This window comes from Arvicanthis niloticus, chromosome 6 (assembly GCF_011762505.2).
Source record: "Arvicanthis niloticus isolate mArvNil1 chromosome 6, mArvNil1.pat.X, whole genome shotgun sequence".
Lineage (NCBI taxonomy): Eukaryota > Metazoa > Chordata > Mammalia > Rodentia > Muridae > Arvicanthis > Arvicanthis niloticus.
Window position 1 is genome coordinate 106,204,943 of NC_047663.1, and position 18,915 is coordinate 106,223,857.

General features: G+C 53.8%; 3 protein-coding genes and 1 non-coding gene across 11 annotated transcripts; 2 read left to right on the top strand and 2 right to left on the bottom strand.

Moving 5' to 3' along the window:
* Positions 1–1,201: 1,201 nt before the first annotated feature.
* Positions 1,202–1,350, top strand: LOC117712179 (small nucleolar RNA SNORA48). Its single transcript, XR_004607246.1, has one exon. It is a non-coding gene; the product is annotated as a small nucleolar RNA SNORA48 (small nucleolar RNA).
* A 3,112-nt stretch (positions 1,351–4,462) lies between these two features.
* Lcn12 (lipocalin 12) lies at positions 4,463–11,519 on the bottom strand. 5 transcript variants are annotated; one of them, XM_076937571.1, is made up of 7 exons: positions 8,936–11,519; positions 7,426–7,648; positions 6,902–7,038; positions 6,037–6,113; positions 5,851–5,973; positions 5,619–5,720; positions 4,463–5,334 (listed from the first exon to the last, which is right to left on the bottom strand). In XM_076937571.1, the coding sequence occupies exons 2-7, from the start codon at positions 7,537–7,539 to the stop codon at positions 4,991–4,993; spliced, it is 897 nt and encodes a 298-aa protein (XP_076793686.1). In that variant the 5' UTR covers positions 7,540–7,648; positions 8,936–11,519; the 3' UTR covers positions 4,463–4,990. The 5 variants fall into 5 exon arrangements, 3 of the variants coding, with proteins under 3 accessions (XP_076793686.1, XP_076793687.1, XP_034360280.1); XM_076937572.1 differs by having other exon boundaries at positions 4,463–4,573; positions 5,232–5,334; positions 7,426–11,519; XR_013111528.1 differs by having other exon boundaries at positions 4,463–4,573; positions 5,808–5,973; positions 7,426–11,519.
* Positions 11,520–11,671: 152 nt separating this feature from the next.
* C8g (complement C8 gamma chain) lies at positions 11,672–13,603 on the bottom strand. The gene is made up of 7 exons (XM_034506014.2): positions 13,107–13,603; positions 12,852–12,988; positions 12,597–12,667; positions 12,406–12,513; positions 12,023–12,124; positions 11,914–11,952; positions 11,672–11,834 (listed from the first exon to the last, which is right to left on the bottom strand). The coding sequence occupies exons 1-7, from the start codon at positions 13,242–13,244 to the stop codon at positions 11,821–11,823; spliced, it is 609 nt and encodes a 202-aa protein (XP_034361905.1). The 5' UTR covers positions 13,245–13,603; the 3' UTR covers positions 11,672–11,820.
* Fbxw5 (F-box and WD repeat domain containing 5) lies at positions 13,505–18,312 on the top strand. 4 transcript variants are annotated; one of them, XM_076937568.1, is made up of 9 exons: positions 13,505–13,644; positions 14,869–15,084; positions 15,298–15,455; positions 15,733–15,907; positions 15,986–16,134; positions 16,317–16,746; positions 17,063–17,210; positions 17,285–17,497; positions 17,578–18,312. In XM_076937568.1, the coding sequence occupies exons 2-9, from the start codon at positions 14,892–14,894 to the stop codon at positions 17,819–17,821; spliced, it is 1,710 nt and encodes a 569-aa protein (XP_076793683.1). In that variant the 5' UTR covers positions 13,505–13,644; positions 14,869–14,891; the 3' UTR covers positions 17,822–18,312. The 4 variants fall into 4 exon arrangements, with proteins under 4 accessions (XP_076793683.1, XP_076793685.1, XP_076793684.1 ...); XM_034506012.2 differs by lacking the exon at positions 13,505–13,644 and adding an exon at positions 13,713–13,871; XM_076937570.1 differs by lacking the exon at positions 15,298–15,455.
* The last annotated feature ends 603 nt before the right edge of the window (positions 18,313–18,915 follow it).

Here is an 18,915-nt window from a genome sequence, read left to right on the forward strand (position 1 = left end):
CTCGTCACTGCTTCACAATGTTGAATGGAACTGGATTGGGAGGGAAGGAATATAAAATGAACACTACAAAGACTGGAGGCTGTGCAGTTCCTATGACATCCATGTGCCCTCTGCTGTGTCTAGCCCTCTCACTGTCTTCTGCACGGTGATGTGGCATCAGATCGGGACACAGGTCAAAGCAGGAGCCTCCAACTGTGTGAGGGATTGGTGCCTTCTCTCTGGAGTTAAAGGTCTGTAGCTGTTCAAATGTGTGTTCCAGGCTGAGAGACACATGTAACACACACACACACACACACACACACACACACACACACACACACACACACACCTCGGGCCCTGGGGTGGTGGTGCCCTCAGTGACAGCCTGTTGTGACCACTCTTCTCTTCTCCATCTCCTCCATCTATTGCACCAGAATATTTTCTCAGAAATTGGTTGGTTATCCTGTGTTTCTGCAGATTCCTGTTTTTATCATGTCTGTGCTCTGCCATTTCTTCCTCTGGCCTCTTCTGCTGGTCTTTGCCCAGTTCATGGCCAAGTTCAAGTCCACCTGCTTATGGGAGACCCTCATTCTTTAGAGACAGTTTACACAGAAGGAGTTTTGTTTTCAAAGCAAACATTCCAAAGTAGACTGGAATGGGCCGAGATGAGGGACTTCCCAGGGGTCCTGCCTTGTGGATTTTAAAGTTGTTTGATATTTCTGAGGTGGTGGCATAGTTTTGTAAGTGACCCTTTTTCCCTATCAAATCATAGTGGAGTCTGTCTCTTTTTATAGGAATCATGGTGTCTTCCCCCAAGATTCCCATAAAGGGACGTGTAAAAACCACAATTCAGAGGGTATTATAGTGGTGTCTGATCTTTTGAGGATCAGACCTTTTGTTAGTGTTGGAGAATGTCCTGGTGCTTTAGTTCCTGCTATGGAAAGAGAATCCTCACCTCAGCTCCAAAGGGGAATTCTCTGTGTCAGGAGACATAGCCACCTAGAAGACCAGCATCCATGTGCTCCGTGCATGCAGCTCCGGGATGAGAACAGAGGCCATGCTGTTCTTAGGCCTAGACTCAGCACCCAGCTAGGTCAGGCTCTGGTGATCGTGGATGGGTTACAACCCTCGGGCATGGTCACGTCGGTGGCTCTTCTGACACCTGTCTCTGATGTCACATGGTGGTCTACAAGGAAGGCTTGGTTCATAGAAATGAAGGCTAAGCTCCCGGGCAATGGGCAAAGAGACACCTTATTGGTGGCACCGTTCCTTATATCATCAGTCAGGGGCAGAGCAGATGGCAGTCCTTTGCTCATCCTGGCTTGATGCTTCACTTGGTGGCCACAGCTGTCATATGCCTAGGACACATAATAATCAAATCAAATCAAATCAAATCAATTCCAGGCAGCGCAGCATCGGAGGAGAAAGACGCCTACAGATCTGCCCTCTGCTCCACAGCACAGGTAGGACATGGACACACAGAACCCTGCCTACCAGCACGCAGGGCAATGGGAAAGGAGGAAGACAGACAGAGACCTACAGATTGCCGTGCCACCCACATTCCTGCCCTCCAGAGCATGGACCTGCTTGCCACCACATCATGATGCATGGATAGACGGTGTCACGCAGGGCCCGCCAGCCACATGCCCAGCCTGCAGCAGGAGCCACCACAATGTATGTTTACATGGTGGACAGATGGAAAAGAGAAATGGAGCAGAGTGGAGAGAGACAGAGCTGGAGACTCGAAGGTGAGGAGGAACAGTCTGTTGTGAGTGGTCAGCCCTGCCACGTGGGGCCATGGTGAGATCCCAGCCTGAGCTGCCACTGAGGGCCATGTCTGGGCCTGTAGCTATACAGTGACAGGAGTCATTGTTGATGTCCGTGGCTCACTAGAGAACATGGAGATGTTCCTGTTCTGGGCAGGAAAAGTGTAAATGCCCAAGGGCCATGCAGAACTGCCCCACACCTCACTGACTGGAGCACTTTGGAAAGCTGGCCCCAGTTCTTACTTGCTGGAGGCAGCACTTGGGAGAGTGTGCCTCATTCAGGCAGCACAGAAGAGTTGGTCCTGGTGGGGGTAGGGTGTAGGATGGGTGAGTGAACTGGCCCCACCATTCATCTGCCAGTGTGGTGGTGTAGGTATGGGGTGATATCCTCTGCCACCTCACACACCCCAGCCCACCCATCACCTGAGGCAGTCGAGAGAGCTGGCCTCGAGGGCATGAGAGCAGGAGAGCTAGCCCTACCTTCTCACGGGCTGTAGCACCTGGGAGAGCAGGCCCTGGCCCTCACCTGTGCAAAACAGTGGAGCTGGCCCTGATGCCAAAGGCTCAGATGAGCCAGCCCTGAGGGTGTGAGATCAGGAGAACTGGCCCAGTCCCCACAAAGGCTGCATCACTTGGGAGAGTGGGCCCTACACCTTGACTGGGCAGCTGGCTCTGGAGGTGTGGGTGTGAGTGAGCTGATCCTGCCTCCTGCTGATGGCAGTGTTGGGTGGTCTAGCCTGAACAGCGCTGGAGAATTTGCCCTGGTGATTTGGATAAGGGAGGGTTGACCAGCTCAGCTACCGCTCACGCCCAGATCCAGGACTCTGAGTTTCCCCACCTCAAAATCTACATTATCTGTGAACGTTTGGGATATGTAAAAGGGCCAGTCCCGCTGATCCAAAGCTGCAGAATCTCCATGACACAGGGCAACAACATGATAACCAGGAGGAGCCCCAGGGAGAGTTCAATATTGATGGTGTCACAGAAGCCAGAGATTTCAAACCAAACCAATGACTCATTGCCATGAACATTCGCAAGTGAAGATGTGTGGACAGAGGGATATCCTGTGGTACACACTGACACACTACAGCTTCCATGATGAGATGTTTTCTATGCTTTTTGTTTGTGTGTGTGCTTTTTGAGAGGAGGTTGATGTGTTTATAAAAAGATAAAGAGGGGAGGGGATACGTTTGGTGATATGTGGTGAGGCGTGGGGGAAGGGGGGGGCGCCTCTGTGGGCACATGCTGAGAGATCCCTTCCCCACAACTACGATGGTATAGTATAGAATTCAGGACATGGGGAGGGGAGTCAATAGGGTAGTAGAGGTAGAGAAGCCTGTTTCAGTGTTTCGTGAGCCTATGTTCTTCCTTTTCTCATTGCTGTGGCAAATATCTGACAAGAAGCAGCTTAGGTGAGAGGAAAGGTTTACCTCAGCTCAGCTCTAGCGTAGGTCCATCTCGGGAAGGAAGACCAGAAGCAGGAACATGAGGCGGCTGATGGAACTGCATCCACAGTGGGAGGGATAATTGACGGAGCTCGGCTCACTTTCTCCTTCCTACCTCGTCCGAGACCCCTCCCAGTTCATCCATGCATCCATATGTTCATCTACATATCTGTCCATCCAGCCACCAGCCACCCATCCATTCATGCATCATGCAGCTAGCCATCATCAGTCCAATCATACAGTGAGTCAGGTGCCTGTCACTTTCTCCACGAGAGGTGCCATCTTGCATACATCTGGGACACAATTAAGGGTGAAAGAGACAAGGGTGCCTTCCTTGTAGAGCTTAGTTTGGAGGTCAATGTCAACAGAATGCTGAACTGTGTCCCAAGGCTCTACTTATGGCATCCCTTGAGACTAGAATAGGGGTCATCAGGAAAGTCCTTGGGTCTATACCTACCATGCCCCAGCCATGGTCCGGAATGTGCTTGGTTTCTCTACAGTTTGCTCAGTAGGAAGTGGGCATGAGGCTATACACCACTGCCCAGAGGGTGGGGAAAGTCTACCATCAGAGGGATTGTAAACACTCCCATTCCCACAATCCCTGTGCCACCCTCCCAAGCAGTAGAGTATTTCTAGGAGGGTAAAAATTAAGCCTGGTGGCCTATCTCTGCATGCTGTTTCAGTTCTATCAAGGCCAATGACTATGATGGCTTTGGGCCATGACCTGTTTGTTGGGACTGAGATGGGCTGAGGCGTGGGTAAGGCCAAGCAGTGGCCTGCTGTTGTGAACCGGGTAATGCAAACATTGTGCTGACCCCCTTTGTGCACTTGGAGCTGAGATGCTTAGGTTCCGAACCCGCTGCTTTGAACCTCTGTGCCTCTCTATTTCTGAATGGCTTCCCCAGAATGAGGGTCAAGCCTAGAAATGTTTGTCTCCACGTCCTGCAGACAGAAGTCATGCCCTGTCCCTTTTCCAGCCTGGGGCACCATTATCAAGGCTTCTTCTGCCTGCTCTGGGGCTCGGAGTACTCATGTCTGCCACATGGGACCCAGTGCTGCAAGGGCATGCCCTGGGCCTACCATAGTCCATCATGTCCACCCCAGAGCTCTGCTAGGTAAAGGGACAACTCATGATCTCACCCAGGGAAGGAATAGAGTCTTGTACAGGTGAAAAGCCCATTTGGGGTTGCTCGGAGGATGACCATCACAGCCCTGCAGGGTAAGAGGCTCACACCCTTGCCTCTCACCCACCCCATGATCACAGCGGTCACATTCTGGGGTCACAGGCAGTGTGTTTATTTGTGTTGAGAGCAGGGACAGGGTGAGGCTCTACCGATAGGAACCATTTCCTTCTTCAGCAGACTTTTGGATCCGGTAACCAGTCTAATGGGGAAAAGACAGACAGTATTGGGATGGTGGATAAGGAGGAGGAGCAGGGGAGTGACTCAGGGACAACAGGCAAGCAGACTGGAAGCTGGGCAGGGAGATGAGACCAGAAGTGGCTGCAGGGAGGGGATTAGAAGACACGCCCAGTAGCGTGCACCTCTGTCACCAGTCTGGGCTTCTCCAGAAGTCCCTGCATAGCACTGCTTGTCCCCACAGGATCCTAGACTTGTGGTAGATCATGGTGGTATGTTATCATGAGTGTTAAGGTTACTGCAAACTTGCATGTGATCATATGTTAATGGATGAGATGTGACCCAGGTGTGGTGGCACAGGCCAAAAATACCAGCACCCAGGAGGCTAAAGCAAGTGAATCAGGGATCCCAGACCAGCCTGGACTATGCAACAAGACCTTCTCTAGAAAGAGAGGTGAAGGTGTATGTGTGAGTGGGTGTGTGCAAGCATATGCCTGTCTGTGTGCTTGTGGTACATGCTTGGGTGTTCAGATGTGGCTGGGCAGGTATGTACTGGAGGTGGCATGATGAGAAATGGACCAGGACTGGGTGGGGATTGGGGAGAAGTCCTGATTCCAGCCGTAAGAGGCTGAAGACAGGACTCAGCCCTGAAGCCTCTCAGCCTTAGGCTCCCCGAGACTTTCCTACTAGGAATATGCTGTCCGTATTCAGGGATGTCCATGGGTGAACTCCAGTGTTCTGTGAACAGGGAAGCAGAGTACAGAAGACAGTCCAGAAGAGTAGAATCTGTGGGGAGGGGACAGCCTGTGACAGGGACACAGGATTGGAACAAAATGTCCTAGGACTCAGATAGGACCATGAGCCATGAGCACCTCCCTTCTGGCTCAGGCTAAACTCTGTGAACAAGCACTTGGTTCAGACTGTCTGGGATTGTAAGGCCCCACACATGTTCCCCGAGGATCTGCAGTGCCTGCCTAGAGAGTGGCTATGGGACTTGTGAAGGCAGAAGGAGGTACCACCATTGTCCATGGTCTCCAGATCCCATCACCCACTGCGTGCAAAGCCATTACCAGTCAAATCAGGGAAGAGGAAGTTATTCTTTGTGAGGTTTTGGGTCCTGGTCAGGCAGATGAACCTGTCTATTGTCTTATGAGGAAGCCTCCAGTTTCTACCTGTAACCAGAGGACAACATGGCTCTCAGTACTTGGCAGTGGTGAGGTATTTACCCCCAAGCTGTCCCAAACCCTGGAAGCACCCACCTGAGGAGGGTTATGCACAGGGCCCAGGGAGGCAGGGGCTCACCCAGAAGGCTGACTCTTGTGATGTTCTGGCTGCTCGTCTGTCTGAGGGCCAGCACCAGAGCGAAACTGGTATAGTCTGTCTCTATGACCTGTATGTTTTCTTTGTCTGCCCCAGGCCCTGACCCTGAGGGACACACATGTCAGGTTCCCAAGGCAGCCGTATCCCTCCCACCCCTGTCTTTCTTACCTCTGTTGTCCCTGGTGAATTGCCCAGGCTTGGTTGTTGGGATTAAGTTATAGGACCAAGTGTTACAGCGCTTGCCCCTGTGGGAGGGATAGGCAGAAGCAGGGGCAGAGGGAGGGCAGAAGGCTAAGGAAGCCAGCCACCACCACCACCACCACCACCACCACCACCACCAAAATAAATAAATAAATAAATAAATAAATAAATAAATAAATAAATAAGGAAAGAAAAAGAAAAGAAAAAAAATCCAGCCATTTGGAGGGGTCTGCATCCCAGAAGGATGGAGAAGACTGGATTCCTCCCCTGTTACTCAGGCTGTGTCCCTGGGGTCCTTTCAGCTACTCTGTGCCCTTCCTAGAAGTCTGGCCTAATGCCACAAGAGAGACTCCTGCTCAAGCCAGCACAGGTCCTCAAATTTACAGGGACTTGCCATGTTAAAATGAAAGTGTTTCTAGGTATCAACGGTTCGTCCCCTCTGGCACCCAAGCCAAAAGCTCCAGAAGGGTCAAGAACAGACTTCAAATTGGAGCTGTCTGCCACTGTTAAGACTAAGAGAACAAGAACCTGCCCAAGAGATCAAGGTAGGACAGGCAGAACCAAGACAGAGACAGAGAAAGGGATTCCTAACCACACAAGAGTCTCTAAAATCCATCAGGTGAGTCACTCTGGCCAGAGTAAGTCACCATTCGCCTCCCTCTTGTCTTCAGCCCATCAGCTGGGGTGGGCTTTAGCAATGGTCATTAAACAGGCTGTGGTAGACACGGCCTATAGACAAGCTTCCTCAACCCGCAGTGTGGCCAGGCCACAAAAGGCTCCCGGAACACAGCCTCAAGTCCTTGACTGCTTGCACAGCAGATACCCCACTCACCGAGTCATGGAGTTGGTCACCTGAAACTGACTATTGTTTTTGAGCTCGAACAGTGAGATGAAGAAATTCAGCAAGGCCCGGTGGTCTTTCTTGTAGGTGTTGTCCGCCAGACCCAGGACAAACCACTCCCCCTGAAACTGCATGGCTGGTGATGAGCACAGGCAGTCCCTGCCCATCCTACCCTGGGCAGCCCATGGTCAGCTAGGACCCCTCCTCAGGAGGCAACTGCAGGCCAGATCTGCATCAGTGACACTGGCAGACCCTCTATCTGCCTTGGTCAGGAGCCAGGTGGTGTTCCCAAGCCTCTGCTTGTCTCCTTTCACAGAGGAAATGTTTAGTGCAAGCACAGAAATTATGGGGGCTCCGGGCTCTTTTTTGCTGAAGGTCATGGGCTCACTCTTAGTTCAGGTTCTGCCCTAATCTCCCTGCGAGGTGCTCACAGGCCTGCATGTTCCCTCCCTCCCTCCACAAGCTGGGACCCTAGCCAGCTGCAACCTGCTTCTTCTCTTTTGAAAGCCCCATACCTGGTCACTTTGGAAGCTCGTCATCTGGGAAAAGCCTTGAGGCATGTCCAGAGCCTGACCCTCCAGGGTTTGGGGCAGGGTAAGTATCAGCCACAGAGCCCACCAAGGGCGCATCCCAACAGCCACCAGGCTCCAGAGGGACACAGCCTGCCTGAGGAGTGGCTGCTGGTGAAACTTGCTCAGATACCTTTTTCCTCACATCACAGCCCACGTGGCCAGTGCCCTGAGGAGTATGGCAGACAGGTGGGTGTGAAAACAGGGCAGGGCTGACCCTCTTAGACCCTAAACAGGGTCTCTGGAGTCCCAGCCAAAGAAGAGAAAGCCTACTGTGTCCAGCTGGGGCCATCTTGTGACTCCAAACACTGTGCCTACAGGTGGGTCAGAAACCTGCCCACGTCCACCCTATCTGGCCTTTGTGCCAAAGAACAACCTGTTCTAGGTGGGGATCATAACTATCTCTAGTGTCCTCTGCTTCTTATCTATGGATCTGACCTGCTAGCCCCCAGCCCATTCCATGCCCACACACATGTGCTAAAATCGGTGTGGGCTTAAGCACTGTCTGTCCACTATCAGAACACAGTGCTGGTCAGAGGCAGAGGGAGGAGCCTCAGGAATACAGGGCTGAGTAAGAAGTACTGGGGGATTTCAAAGAGGCCTCCCGTGCAGATGGGAGGGGTAGAGCTGGGGGAAGGACAATGTAGGAGTCTTAAGAGAGCAGGCACAGTGGGGGGCAGGACCTTATAAGTCTCGGTCTTTAAGAGCAGGACCCTATAGGGGTGTGGCCCCATGGGATGATCCAGTGGGGATGGAGCAGGATCCTGGTATACCAGAGGCTGTGATCGGTTGGTGCCTTGGTGCCACGCTCTTTCTGGTCCCAGGTTGTTGATTCAAGCTATACAAACTTAGTGTAGGTGGTTCCTGTCTGAACTTCCTAAAGAAGGTTCAGCGCCATCCCTGCCAGTTCCCTGTGCTCTTTTCTGAAAAGCAGGACACTTGGAGAGCAGGGCAGACCAGGCCTTGCAGGTCTGGCCCAAGAGGGCCCTTGATGGACCAGGCTTTCCCAGGCCTGCTGAAACTTCACAAAGGGGAGTGGGCCTCAGGAGCTAAGTCTCATGGTGACCCAGTGTCCTAAGCAGTGTCCTGGCTGTGCTCTTTCCTAGGTCTTGGTGGCTGATGTGGTCATCTTACTTCCCTTCAAGCCGTCCTGAACTGGAGGCGGGGCAGCTCCTCCTACCTTTAATGTGATTGGAGGAGCCTCCGACCAGTGCTATACTGGATTTGCAGCAACTAAACAGCCCAGCCCGACCATCTTGGGACAGAAAGGGATCTGGCGTCCCGTGAAGTGTCCTGAAGCTGACCAGGACTTCCTCCAAAACCAGGATTATAAGGAGAAGGCACGCATGTTCAGATCAACCCACTCCGCAACAGCCTGGAAGCGGGCCCTCCACCCCTTCCGGTTCCTAAGCCCTGTATAGGACCCCTCCCTGATGCTCCTCTTTCTTCCTCCTACCTGCCCATTGTTATCTTTGTCCTCCTCAGCCACCTTCCTTTTTCCTTCCAACAGCGACCGGCAGAACAAAACAGCTCTTCAGTGCTCCGTCTCCTCTCTCGGGGAAGACTCACTCCCCTTCCTCAGAATTCTTTCCCAGGACGCTGCCTGAGTGGCAGGAGGCCCCTGAGAAGGCCTTAACCCATCCTCATAGTCAGGGTGTTACCTGTTCATGGAGCACCTGGGTGGATAAGAAGGGCAAGTGCCCTACTGCTTGGCCCGGCCTCTTGAGAAGGGGCACAGCGCTCGAAGTCCAGGTAGGCAGAACAGGCCACCTACTATGTGGCCCCTAAAGGACAAGTCCTCAAATCCTGTGGTTGTAGGCACGATATTGGTCTCTACAGATTTTTAAAGTTCTTTTCTTCTTAGATATTATAAATTACCTATTATAATTCAAAGGTGATATACAAAGTAGAAGAAACATTTGTATATGTGTATGTGTTGTCTATAGGCGCTTGTGTATGTGGTTGTACAAGCAGAGCACACTGGGTGCCCTCTCGCCTGTTTCACTAAGATGTCCTTCTCACTGGAACTATGCTGGAGTGCACCAGGCTTCGTAGTCCCGACTCTGCCCTGCCGCTAATTCAGTGCAGGGTTATAGGTGGGACTGGCCATGCCAAGATTTTTAGGTTAATTCTGGAGCTCCAAACTCATGGTCGCATGATTGTGCGGCAAGCACAAGCCATCTCTCCAGTCTCTATAAGAAACAGTTAAGTGGTTAAGTGGGACTGGAGAGATGGCTCAGTGTTAAGAGCACTGACTGCTCTTCCAGAGGTCCTGAGTTCAATTCCCAGGAACCACATGGTGGCTCACAACCATCTGTAATGGAGTCCGATGCCCTCTTCTGGTGTGTCTGAAGACAGCTACGGTGTACTCAGATACATAAAATAAATAATTCTTTAAAAAGAGAGAGAGAGAGAGAGAGTGAGTGAGAGAGAGAGAAGGAAAAACTATATGCATGGGCAGTGAGATAGCTCAACAAGTAAAGATGTTTGCCTCTAGGCCTGATACTCTGAGCGTGATCTCCAGAATCTATTACACAGGGAAGGAGGGAACCAACACCTGCAAGTTGCCCTCTGTCCTCCACAAGTGTCCTCCATCACACGCACGTGCACGTGTGTGGTATAGTTATCATTAAAATACCTGATATTTTCAAATTTAACTGAAGCTTTTAAGACACCTTTTTTTAAAAAAGAGACTAAAATGAGTGTCAATTCTAGAGCTCTGTGTCAAAAGCTAATGGCATGATCCATGCTTGGCCCATTCAGACTCATAAGGCAACAAGGTAGAGGGTGAAGCCTTGGCCATGTGAGACCAACTCCTACCAGAGTGAGACCATCACTTTCTGTTAGGGAACACAAGACAAAAAGGGAAAGATATCCCTGGGGTAGAGAATGAGCCCAAGGCCAGGCCCCACGAGACCACCAAGCTCTAGTGAGCTCTATTTTTGTGGCTAGGACAGTCTTCTAAAATTCCACCTTCTAAGGCCCCTGGTGGTTCACTTTCTCTCCAGTCTATTTTCCCACCCTCCCAAAGTCCAGCTGCTCAGAGACCCTGGGTGGTCAGACCCTCCTCTGGGACAGCTGTGGCCCCAAGAGCAGCTATCCCCTGTATTTCTATAGCGCTCATTCCTAAAGCCCTGCCAGCAGCCACGGACTCCTGACTCTGCTCCAGGAATCATACAGCAGCTCTGCCTGTACTACAGCTCACCTGAGGAACTGCTAGAGGGGAAGACATGGTGGACTAGGGGCAGAGGGGTTAGTCCACCTCTGCCTTCCTGTCATCAATAGGTGGCTGAGCCTGGACTTCACACTCCTCGGAAGAGCAAGGACTTGCCTATTTTGTGTCCTCAGGGCTTGGGGCATCTGAGAAATGCTTATCAAATGAACGATGGAAGTTGTCAGGGCAGCAGCAACGCAGACAGGAGCCCAGCTGCATCTGGGATGATGCCCAGTTCCCTGAACTCCAGCCCTACAGAGCCAAGCAGACCAGCCCAGGTCTAGAAAGAACACCAACATCGCTTCTGTCTGGGAAAAAGGCCCAACTCCTCTTTTCTGGGGATATATACAACTTGCTTCCTGCTCCCTGTAGCCTAGAACCTTGACTAGAGTTGGGTTAAGGGGTCCCCCAGGCCAGCTTTATCAGGAGTTCTACCCACATGCCAGGAGCCCCATGCTCACCCCTAACTGGTTCATTAAGTAGTCTGCCTGCTGCCTGCCCCTGGGGTTCAGCTTTCCACTCTACATGCTCCAACCACTCCCTCAAGCCCACCCTGGTATCTCCCTAGCAAGTGCCCTTGGTCTATAGCTCTTTAGCCTCCAGCCTCAAGGATTGGGAGGGCCCTAGAGGGCTTACTGGCAGGCCTGTGCCCCTCTCCAGGGAAGGTACCCTAGCAGGACCTTGAGTCCCACCTCCCATGGGCACTAAGCCAGAGCAGAGGGCTGGGGTAAGAGAGTAAGGCAAGGTATGTGCCTTCACTGCAGAGAGGAACAGGCCCAAGGAGAGAGCAAGGACTCAGTGTTGTTTCTAGCCCCATTTCCCTAGGACAGCTATCCTCAGATAGCTAAGGGGTGTGTATGTGTGCACGCGGCCGTGTGTGTGTGTGTGTGTGTGTGTGTGTGTGTGTGTGTGTGTGTGTGCACATGCAAATTCCCTTCCCACCTGGGCCTGTCCAGGTTGACAGAAAAGACCCAGAGCCAAGGCTGAGGTTTACTGAAAAGCCCCGGAACGACAGAGCTGTGTGAAGGGTTGCTTCTGGGGACCGACAGGAGTTGACGCCAAGTGTGTTCAGGATGCTCAGAACTCTCTGAAGGTGTCCACTGTCGGCAGCTTCTCCACTAGATGGCTCATCTTGGCATCTCTGCAGTAGACAAAAGCCTTAGCAGGGGCAGGAAAGGCCTTGACGGAGCCCCCAGTGCTCTGCCCTGCTGACCACTCACCGTTCAGGATGTGGAATTGGTCTGCAGTCTCACAGAAACCTAGGGACCAGGCAGTAGTAAGCAAGGGTCAGGTGTCATTCAGGAGGATGACTGGGCTGGGGACACTCACCATACTTGGGAAAGAAGTAAATCTGATCTTCTGTCAGGTTGGCTCCCCTGACTCGCTGCTCAAACACATTTAGGACAGAATCACTCACAGGCAGCGAGCGGGCTGTGGGATAGGCAGAGTTCCAGTCGTTTCAACAGGGCAGGGTATCCAGGACACAGCCAGGTCAGCTGTGTGTCCCTGCCCCATCTAATCCTCATACCAGCCCATGTGTAGCTGTTCCTCTAGGGTGCCTGCTACCAAGAGTATGGAGATAGAAAAGGAGTAGGGGAGGGTCTGTGTGTCCATCTGGGGTCCCCCAGTCCATCAATGGACTTCCAGGATGCAAAGCGCAGGTCATGTGTGAAAAGTACAAGGTCATGTGTAACCGAAGAAGTAGTACACACCATACAGTTTCACAGACAGCTTCCTCGCCCGCTCCAGATACAAGACGGCAAAGTTCTGGTAGTCGGTCTCAGCGACAACCACATGCACTGGCCCCCGGGCCTGTGGGGCTTAGACAGAACCCCAAAAGCACATCAGTCCCTTCCCCTCTGCCTCCAGCCCTGAACCCTCTCACTTCATGCCCTTGCCTCACCTTGGAGCAGGAAGCGGCCAGGAACCCCTGTGATTCCAAAGAGTTGGCGTATCTGCCAACATATCCCATCTCTGGGGAGGGGAAGAAGGCATGCCATAAGAGGAGGCACCCGGGCTCTAGGAAGCCAACCCAGGAGGGGCCACATGGAATAACTATCTAGGCCACAGAACAGCTAGAGATGAGGTTTAGGGTCAAGAGGGCAGGGTAAGGTAGGCTCACGGCTGGGGTGAAGATGGAGGCCCCGCTGAGACTCACAGCTTTCGGAAGGTGCTGACAGCGATAGCTGCACCCTGGGGAGCTGCATGCAATGCGGTGGCCTCAGCCCGGTGTCCCTGCTCCTGAAGAAAGCGGCATGCAGAGCCCACAGCCACAAGGAGCCATGTCCCTGCAAACTGGAAGTTGACTGTGAGGGCTCAGGATTGAGGGAATAGGAAACCCTGGACCAATCCAGCCAAGCTAGGCAGCTTCTTACTGCTCCTTTACCTATGCCCACTCACTCCCAGCTTTTACCTGCTGAGCATTGAAATTGGCCTGGGCCTGGATGGTGCTGATGGGGGACATAGACCCATAAGGCTTTCGAGTCCTTTGGCCCAGCGAACTGGCTGTCAAGAGCAGGGTGAAGAACAACACAGCCCCGGGGGACAGCATGGCGGTCTTGCTATAGGCAGTAGGTGACAGGACAGGGAGGTGGAGGGGTTCACTCTCCTAGGTCAGAGTCCACTGTCCAGTGCCACAGGAAGCACAGTCCAGGAAGTCCACGTCTGTCTTCCAATTATCGAACTCCCTACCCATGCCAGGGTCCATCCTAGAACCTAGCCTTGAGAAGAGCTTGGCATTGTGTCCCAAGTGCAAAGTTAGAGTTGACCTCTGCACCCCTATTTCCACTGAGGTCAGTGCTCAACCTTCTGCACGCAATAACTCGCTTTAACCCCACAACCAACAACAACGTGCTCAGAAAGCCACTTTTCAAAACGTAGCAGCACAGAGAGCAGGGGCAAAGTCTTGAATCCGCCCAGCTGAGCCTGGCTCGTTACTGCAGTCCATTCGGGTAGTGAGGAGCAGAGTACGGTTCTGCCAGCCAGCGCTTGAGAGCAAGAGCGCGCGCAGGCGCATAAACACCGAGAGGCAGAGCCTGAGGCGCAGGCGCAAGAGAAGGGGGAGCCATCGATGCCTCCGGGCTCTCCGCGTCGAGCCTGGCTCCTCCGTAAAGACGCGGAGGTGGGGACTAGAGCGGCGGCGGAAGCCGGGCGCAGCGCAGCGGTCAGGGGTACCGCGGTGAGTCCCCGCCGTGCTCACCTGTGTCATCTGCCCTGTCCCCAGTCACCGGCCTTGTGCCCCACTACTCCCAGTCCTGAGGTCACCAGCCTTCTGCCACCTTCGGTGTCCCTTGTCCCTGGTCCTGGCCTTCGTTTATTTTCTCGGGCCTGGTCCCGGTCATGGGCCTCACCCTGCCCTGTCCTACTTTAGCTGGCCTCTGCCACCTCCACGGGTTTTGTTGACTGTCAGCATCTATTTTTGCTGCAATGTCTACACTTGTACAGCCTTTGGTGGCCTTATCTGGCCAGTGATGGCCTTGGCAGGTTGACGTCGTCCTAGGTTCACCCCTGGTGTTCAGTAGGTGAATGAAGGAGCTGCTGCCCGCTGTAGCTAAGCAGCAAAACTGCTGTCTGCTCTGACATTCAGAAACCCCACCCACTCTTACCACCCTCCTGGCCAGGTTCTCTCCTGAGGCCACGTGACAGAGGCCACTGGCCAGCAGGAGCCCCTTCTCAGAAGAAAGTCAGCCCTTGGTCTAAAGCCCTGTGACATCAAGGTCAAAGACAGGGTTGGGGGCTAAAATTTGGACCTGCCATTTTGGGCAGCCCCTGGGCCCTGGAGCATTGGGGAAGGTGTCAAGGGCCTCCACCTGGAAGGTATAAAGATGGGGCCGCCTCTCACTGCGGAGGTTGCACCTGGCCTAGTAGTACTCAGGTAATTGCTATCTGGTCCAGCAAGTCTTTTGGTGCCCCTGGAGAATGTGAGGTGGTGCAACATTACTGTCTGGATGCTTCAAGAAGTATTGGGTCTGGTGGGGCAGTGCTACTTGTACACACACACACACACACACACACACACACCCTCCCCCGCACATGCTCAGTGCAATGGAATTCTCGGCTGGGCAGTTGGTGGGGCTGGCTAGGACTCCCCATGTCTGGAACCCCAGACCATCAGTCTCTCCCTGGGGTTGGGGGTGAGGAGGACTGGGTTCAGAGCAGCCACTGGTGGGTTTCAGGACCGTCTGGGCAGAATGTCACGATGGATGAGGGGGGCATGCCCCTGCTCCCCGACAGCCTTGTCTACCAGATCTTCCTGAGCTTGGGCCCTGCAGATGTGCTGGCTGCTGGGCTGGTATGCCGCCAGTGGCAGGCTGTATCCCGGGATGAGTTCTTATGGAGGGAGCAGTTCTACCGCTACTACCAGGTGGCTCGAGATGTGCCCCGCCACCCAGGTCAGTACCTACACACACCCCTAAACCTGCTGGCCTCAGGGCAGGGGTCATATTGGGGGCGAGCAAAAGGGTGCACCCTGTAGTTGAGACCTAATTAGTACACAGTGAGTTCCAGAGTCCTTACAGAACAGCTCCCAGTAGCCATGCTGTCAGCTCTCGGTCTTGACTAGTGAGGGAGCCTTGCATGCAGGAGTGACACGGTATTGTCCACAGCGGCCACATCCTGGTATGAGGAGTTCCGGCGGCTCTATGACATGGTACCCTGTGTGGAGGTGCAGACACTGAAAGAGCACACCGACCAGGTCCTGCACCTCAGCTTCTCCCACTCAGGGTACCAGTTTGCCTCCTGCTCCAAGGACTGCACAGTGAAGGTGAGGGTACCTCTCCCATGCAGCAGAACTCAGTGGGAAGAGAAACCAGTGGTGAGAGAAGTAGAGAGAGCCACACAAGACCAAAAGCTGAGAAGAGCTCTAACCTCTAGCTCCAAGGGTCAGCCCTCTGTATTGGTACGATGTCTTAAGAGTGGGTGGTAAAGGCCTAGGCCAAGGTTCTTACCCTATGAGGACCCAGCACCCGAGAAGAGTCAGGACTTGCTGTGCTGCCAGAGTGAGCTGGCCTGGTAATTACCCTGCAGCCTCTCTGGTACAGATTTGGAACAACGACCTGACCATCTCACTGCTGCACAGTGCCGATATGAGGCCGTACAACTGGAGTTATACCCAGTTCTCCCAGTTTAACCAGGATGACTCACTGTTGCTGGCCTCAGGGGTGTTTCTGGGGCCACATAACTCCTCCTCAGGCGAGATAGCGGTCATCAGCTTAGGTGAGTGTGGGCATTGGGTTGGGCTGCCTGTCCATTGCACCCTGGCAGCAGCCTGCCCAGCTGTGGCCTTCCCCCCAGACTCCTTCGCCCTGCTGTCCCGTGTGCGAAACAAGCCCTATGATGTGTTTGGCTGCTGGCTCACAGAAACCAGCCTCATTTCGGGGAACCTGCACCGAATTGGAGATATCACTTCCTGCTCAGTGCTGTGGCTCAACAATGCCTTCCAGGTTCAGACTGGGACAGGGGCAGGCTGGGCAGACAGGTGGGGTAGGGCGGGGAAATACAGAGGAAGGTGTGGGCAGGGCTAGACCTGGAAGGGCAGATGCAGGGGCCGGGGTAGGCTACTCCCCACACCTGGCCCTCTGACCGGCACCCACCTGCTCTGGGCCTTGGACTATGTCCCACACAGGATGTGGAGTCGGAGAATGTCAACGTGGTAAAGCGGCTCTTTAAGATCCAGAACCTCAATGCCAGCACCATCCGCACAGTGATGGTGGCTGACTGCAGCCGCTTTGATAGCCCGGACCTCCTGCTGGATGCTGGTGACCAGGCTGGGCTTCCCTGCCGAGTCTTTGACCTAGGTGGGGACACTGAAGAAGAGGCCACTGGCCCAGGTTTGCACACCTCTGGTTCTGGCCATGTCAAGGAAGGTTTACGGCGTGTGTTTGATGGCGTCTTGGATGGACATGGGCAGCTATCAGATTGTGCACTGGAGACCAAGGTGGCTGAGCTGCTGGCCCAGGGCCACACCAAGCCCCCAGAGTGTAGTGACGCTGACACCAGGAACAAGTACCTCATCTTCACCACTGGCTGCCTCACATACTCACCGCATCAGATTGGTAATGGTGGGCAGGGCAGGGCTGGGCCTGGGAGGGTCAACAGCCACTGTGTGGCTCCCCAGACCAGCAAGTCCATAGGCAAGCTTGGCTCATGCACTGGGACACTGTTCTGGCCTTGGCACACTTGGTCCTGTGTAAGAGTGGTAAAAACCCAGGCAGGGGATTGGTCAGCAAATGAGCAGGCGTGCAGCTGTGCCTGAGTCTGAGTGTAGACAGTGTTTGTGGACTTAGGGCTGTTGTTGGATTGGGAGTGCCCTGGTAGTGTGGTGATGTCCTTGCAGGCTCTGGATGGCCCCTCACCCTGGTCTCCATGCAGGCATCAAGCAGATCCTGCCACACCAGATGACAACTGCAGGGCCCGTGCTGGGCGAGGGCCGCAGCTCAGATGCCTTCTTTGATGCACTGGACCACGTCATTGATGTGCACGGGCACATCATTGGCATGGGCCTGTCTCCTGATAACAGGTGGGCCTGGTGAGCTGGGGGGGGGGGCACCCCAGATGGCCCTGTGTCTGATAGCATGCTTGTACCTTGCTCAGGTACCTGTATGTGAATAGCCGTGCCTGGCCCCCTGGCTCAGTGGTAGCTGACCCCATGCAGCCACCACCCATTGCAGAGGAGATTGACTTGCTGGTGTTTGATCTCAAGACCATGCGAGAGGTGAAGCGAGCTTTGCGAGCGCACCGTGCCTACACACCCAATGACGAGTGCTTCTTCATCTTCTTGGATGTCAGCAGGGATTTTGTGGCCAGGTGTGGGCTCAGGTGGGCTCCAGGGCTTGGGCATGGGCTTCAACAGGTGGGTGTGGGCTCATCCAGATGCTATCCCACAGTGGGGCTGAAGATCGGCATGGCTATATCTGGGACCGCCACTACAACATCTGCCTGGCCAAGCTGCGGCACGAGGATGTGGTCAACTCAGTGGCCTTTAGCCCCCAGGAGCAGGAGCTCCTGTTGACAGCCAGCGATGATGCCACTATCAAAGCCTGGCGTTCACCACGCATTGTCCGAGTCCTGCAGGCGCCACGTCCACGCCCACGTCCCTTCTTTTCCTGGTTTGCCAGCCATAGGCGCTGAAGGCTTCAGTGATTTCAGCCATTGGAACCTACTGGGGAAAATGGTACCCTGTGGTTCTTTACTGCACTGGGGCAGAGTAGCTCATAGCAGTAATGCCTTAGGAGGGGCAGCTTGACCCCAACACACACACCACCTGCTCACTCAGCCGTCAGGCTTAGCACTAGGGTAGCCCTTGTTGGCAGCACCAGAGATCCCATGTTAGCCTCTTGGCCAGCTTGGGGTACACAGGACACTGGAAACCCTGTTCTTCACCTACCCTCTTCCCTTGGGTTGGCAGCTCATACAGCTCCAAGCTGGCCTCTGCCTGGGTACCTTTCATGTTCAGCCAAACCGACACCCTTGGACGTCTTGAGTGTACCCTGGGCGGCAGGCCACAGGCACTGGTCTCTGATAATTCAGTGTTTGCTACTGATGGAGTGGCCTGCCGTGGACCGTGAGTGCTGCATGCTGTACTCATGAACTGTTTGGGCCTGAATAAACAGTTGGCAATAGCACAGGCCATCTAGTGTGTTTGTAAGGAGGGGCCCCAGGCCTTGCTGGCCAGTGTCATCCTGCCTCTGGTCCTCCAGGAGGCTGAAGAGGTTTGGGTGTGTATCCCTTTGACTTCAGGGACACCTGTGCATGGCTGTGCCTGTGAGTGCTAATGGGTGCAGGAAGATGGACCAGCCCAGCCTGGACGGCGCCCAAAAGAGGTGGATTTGAGCATAGTTGGCTCCATCCTCAGGAGAGCTCCCAGAGTGCAGTATAGTGACACAGATCTGTAATCCTTGTTCCTCAGGGGGCTGAGGCAGGAGGGTGGGACTACAGAACAAATTCAAGGTTGATCTAGCCAATTTGCTTAGATCCTGGCTTGGGAAAGTGAGGTTTGGGATTGTGGTTTGTGGTAAGAATGCTTGCCTATCATACCTTGAGGTCAATTCTCGGTTGTCACCGTAATGACCTCTGAAATGCATGAAGTCCCAAGGTGCACAAGGGTAGCTCTAGGCCATTCTGGCAGCTTACAACCTGCAGGTAAGGGTTCCATGTATGGTGCTGCAGGCAGTGGGGAAGATTTGGGACTTTGACAGGGCCAGCCTCCAGAGTGACCAAAATGT

Excerpts from the sequence above, each read along its gene's own strand:
- Fbxw5 (XM_076937568.1), top strand. The coding sequence starts at position 14,892 with ATGGATGAGGGGGGCATGCCCCTGCTCCCCGACAGCCTTGTCTACCAG. Across the intron at positions 16,747-17,062 it reads ATACTCACCGCATCAGATTG|GCATCAAGCAGATCCTGCCA; the intron begins GTAATGGTGGGC and ends GTCTCCATGCAG. Across the intron at positions 17,498-17,577 it reads AGCAGGGATTTTGTGGCCAG|TGGGGCTGAAGATCGGCATG; the intron begins GTGTGGGCTCAG and ends GCTATCCCACAG.
- Lcn12 (XM_076937571.1), bottom strand. The coding sequence starts at position 7,539 with ATGCGCCCTTGGTGGGCTCTGTGGCTGATACTTACCCTGCCCCAAACC. Across the intron at positions 5,974-6,036 it reads ATTCACCAGGGACAACAGAG|GGTCAGGGCCTGGGGCAGAC; the intron begins GTAAGAAAGACA and ends TGTGTCCCTCAG. Across the intron at positions 5,335-5,618 it reads CCTCTTCCCTGATTTGACTG|ATTCTACTCTTCTGGACTGT; the intron begins GTAATGGCTTTG and ends CCCTCCCCACAG.
- C8g (XM_034506014.2), bottom strand. The coding sequence starts at position 13,244 with ATGCTGTCCCCCGGGGCTGTGTTGTTCTTCACCCTGCTCTTGACAGCC. Across the intron at positions 12,668-12,851 it reads GTCAGCACCTTCCGAAAGCT|AGATGGGATATGTTGGCAGA; the intron begins GTGAGTCTCAGC and ends TCCCCTCCCCAG. Across the intron at positions 12,125-12,405 it reads GCTGTCTGTGAAACTGTATG|CCCGCTCGCTGCCTGTGAGT; the intron begins GTGTGTACTACT and ends CCTATCCCACAG.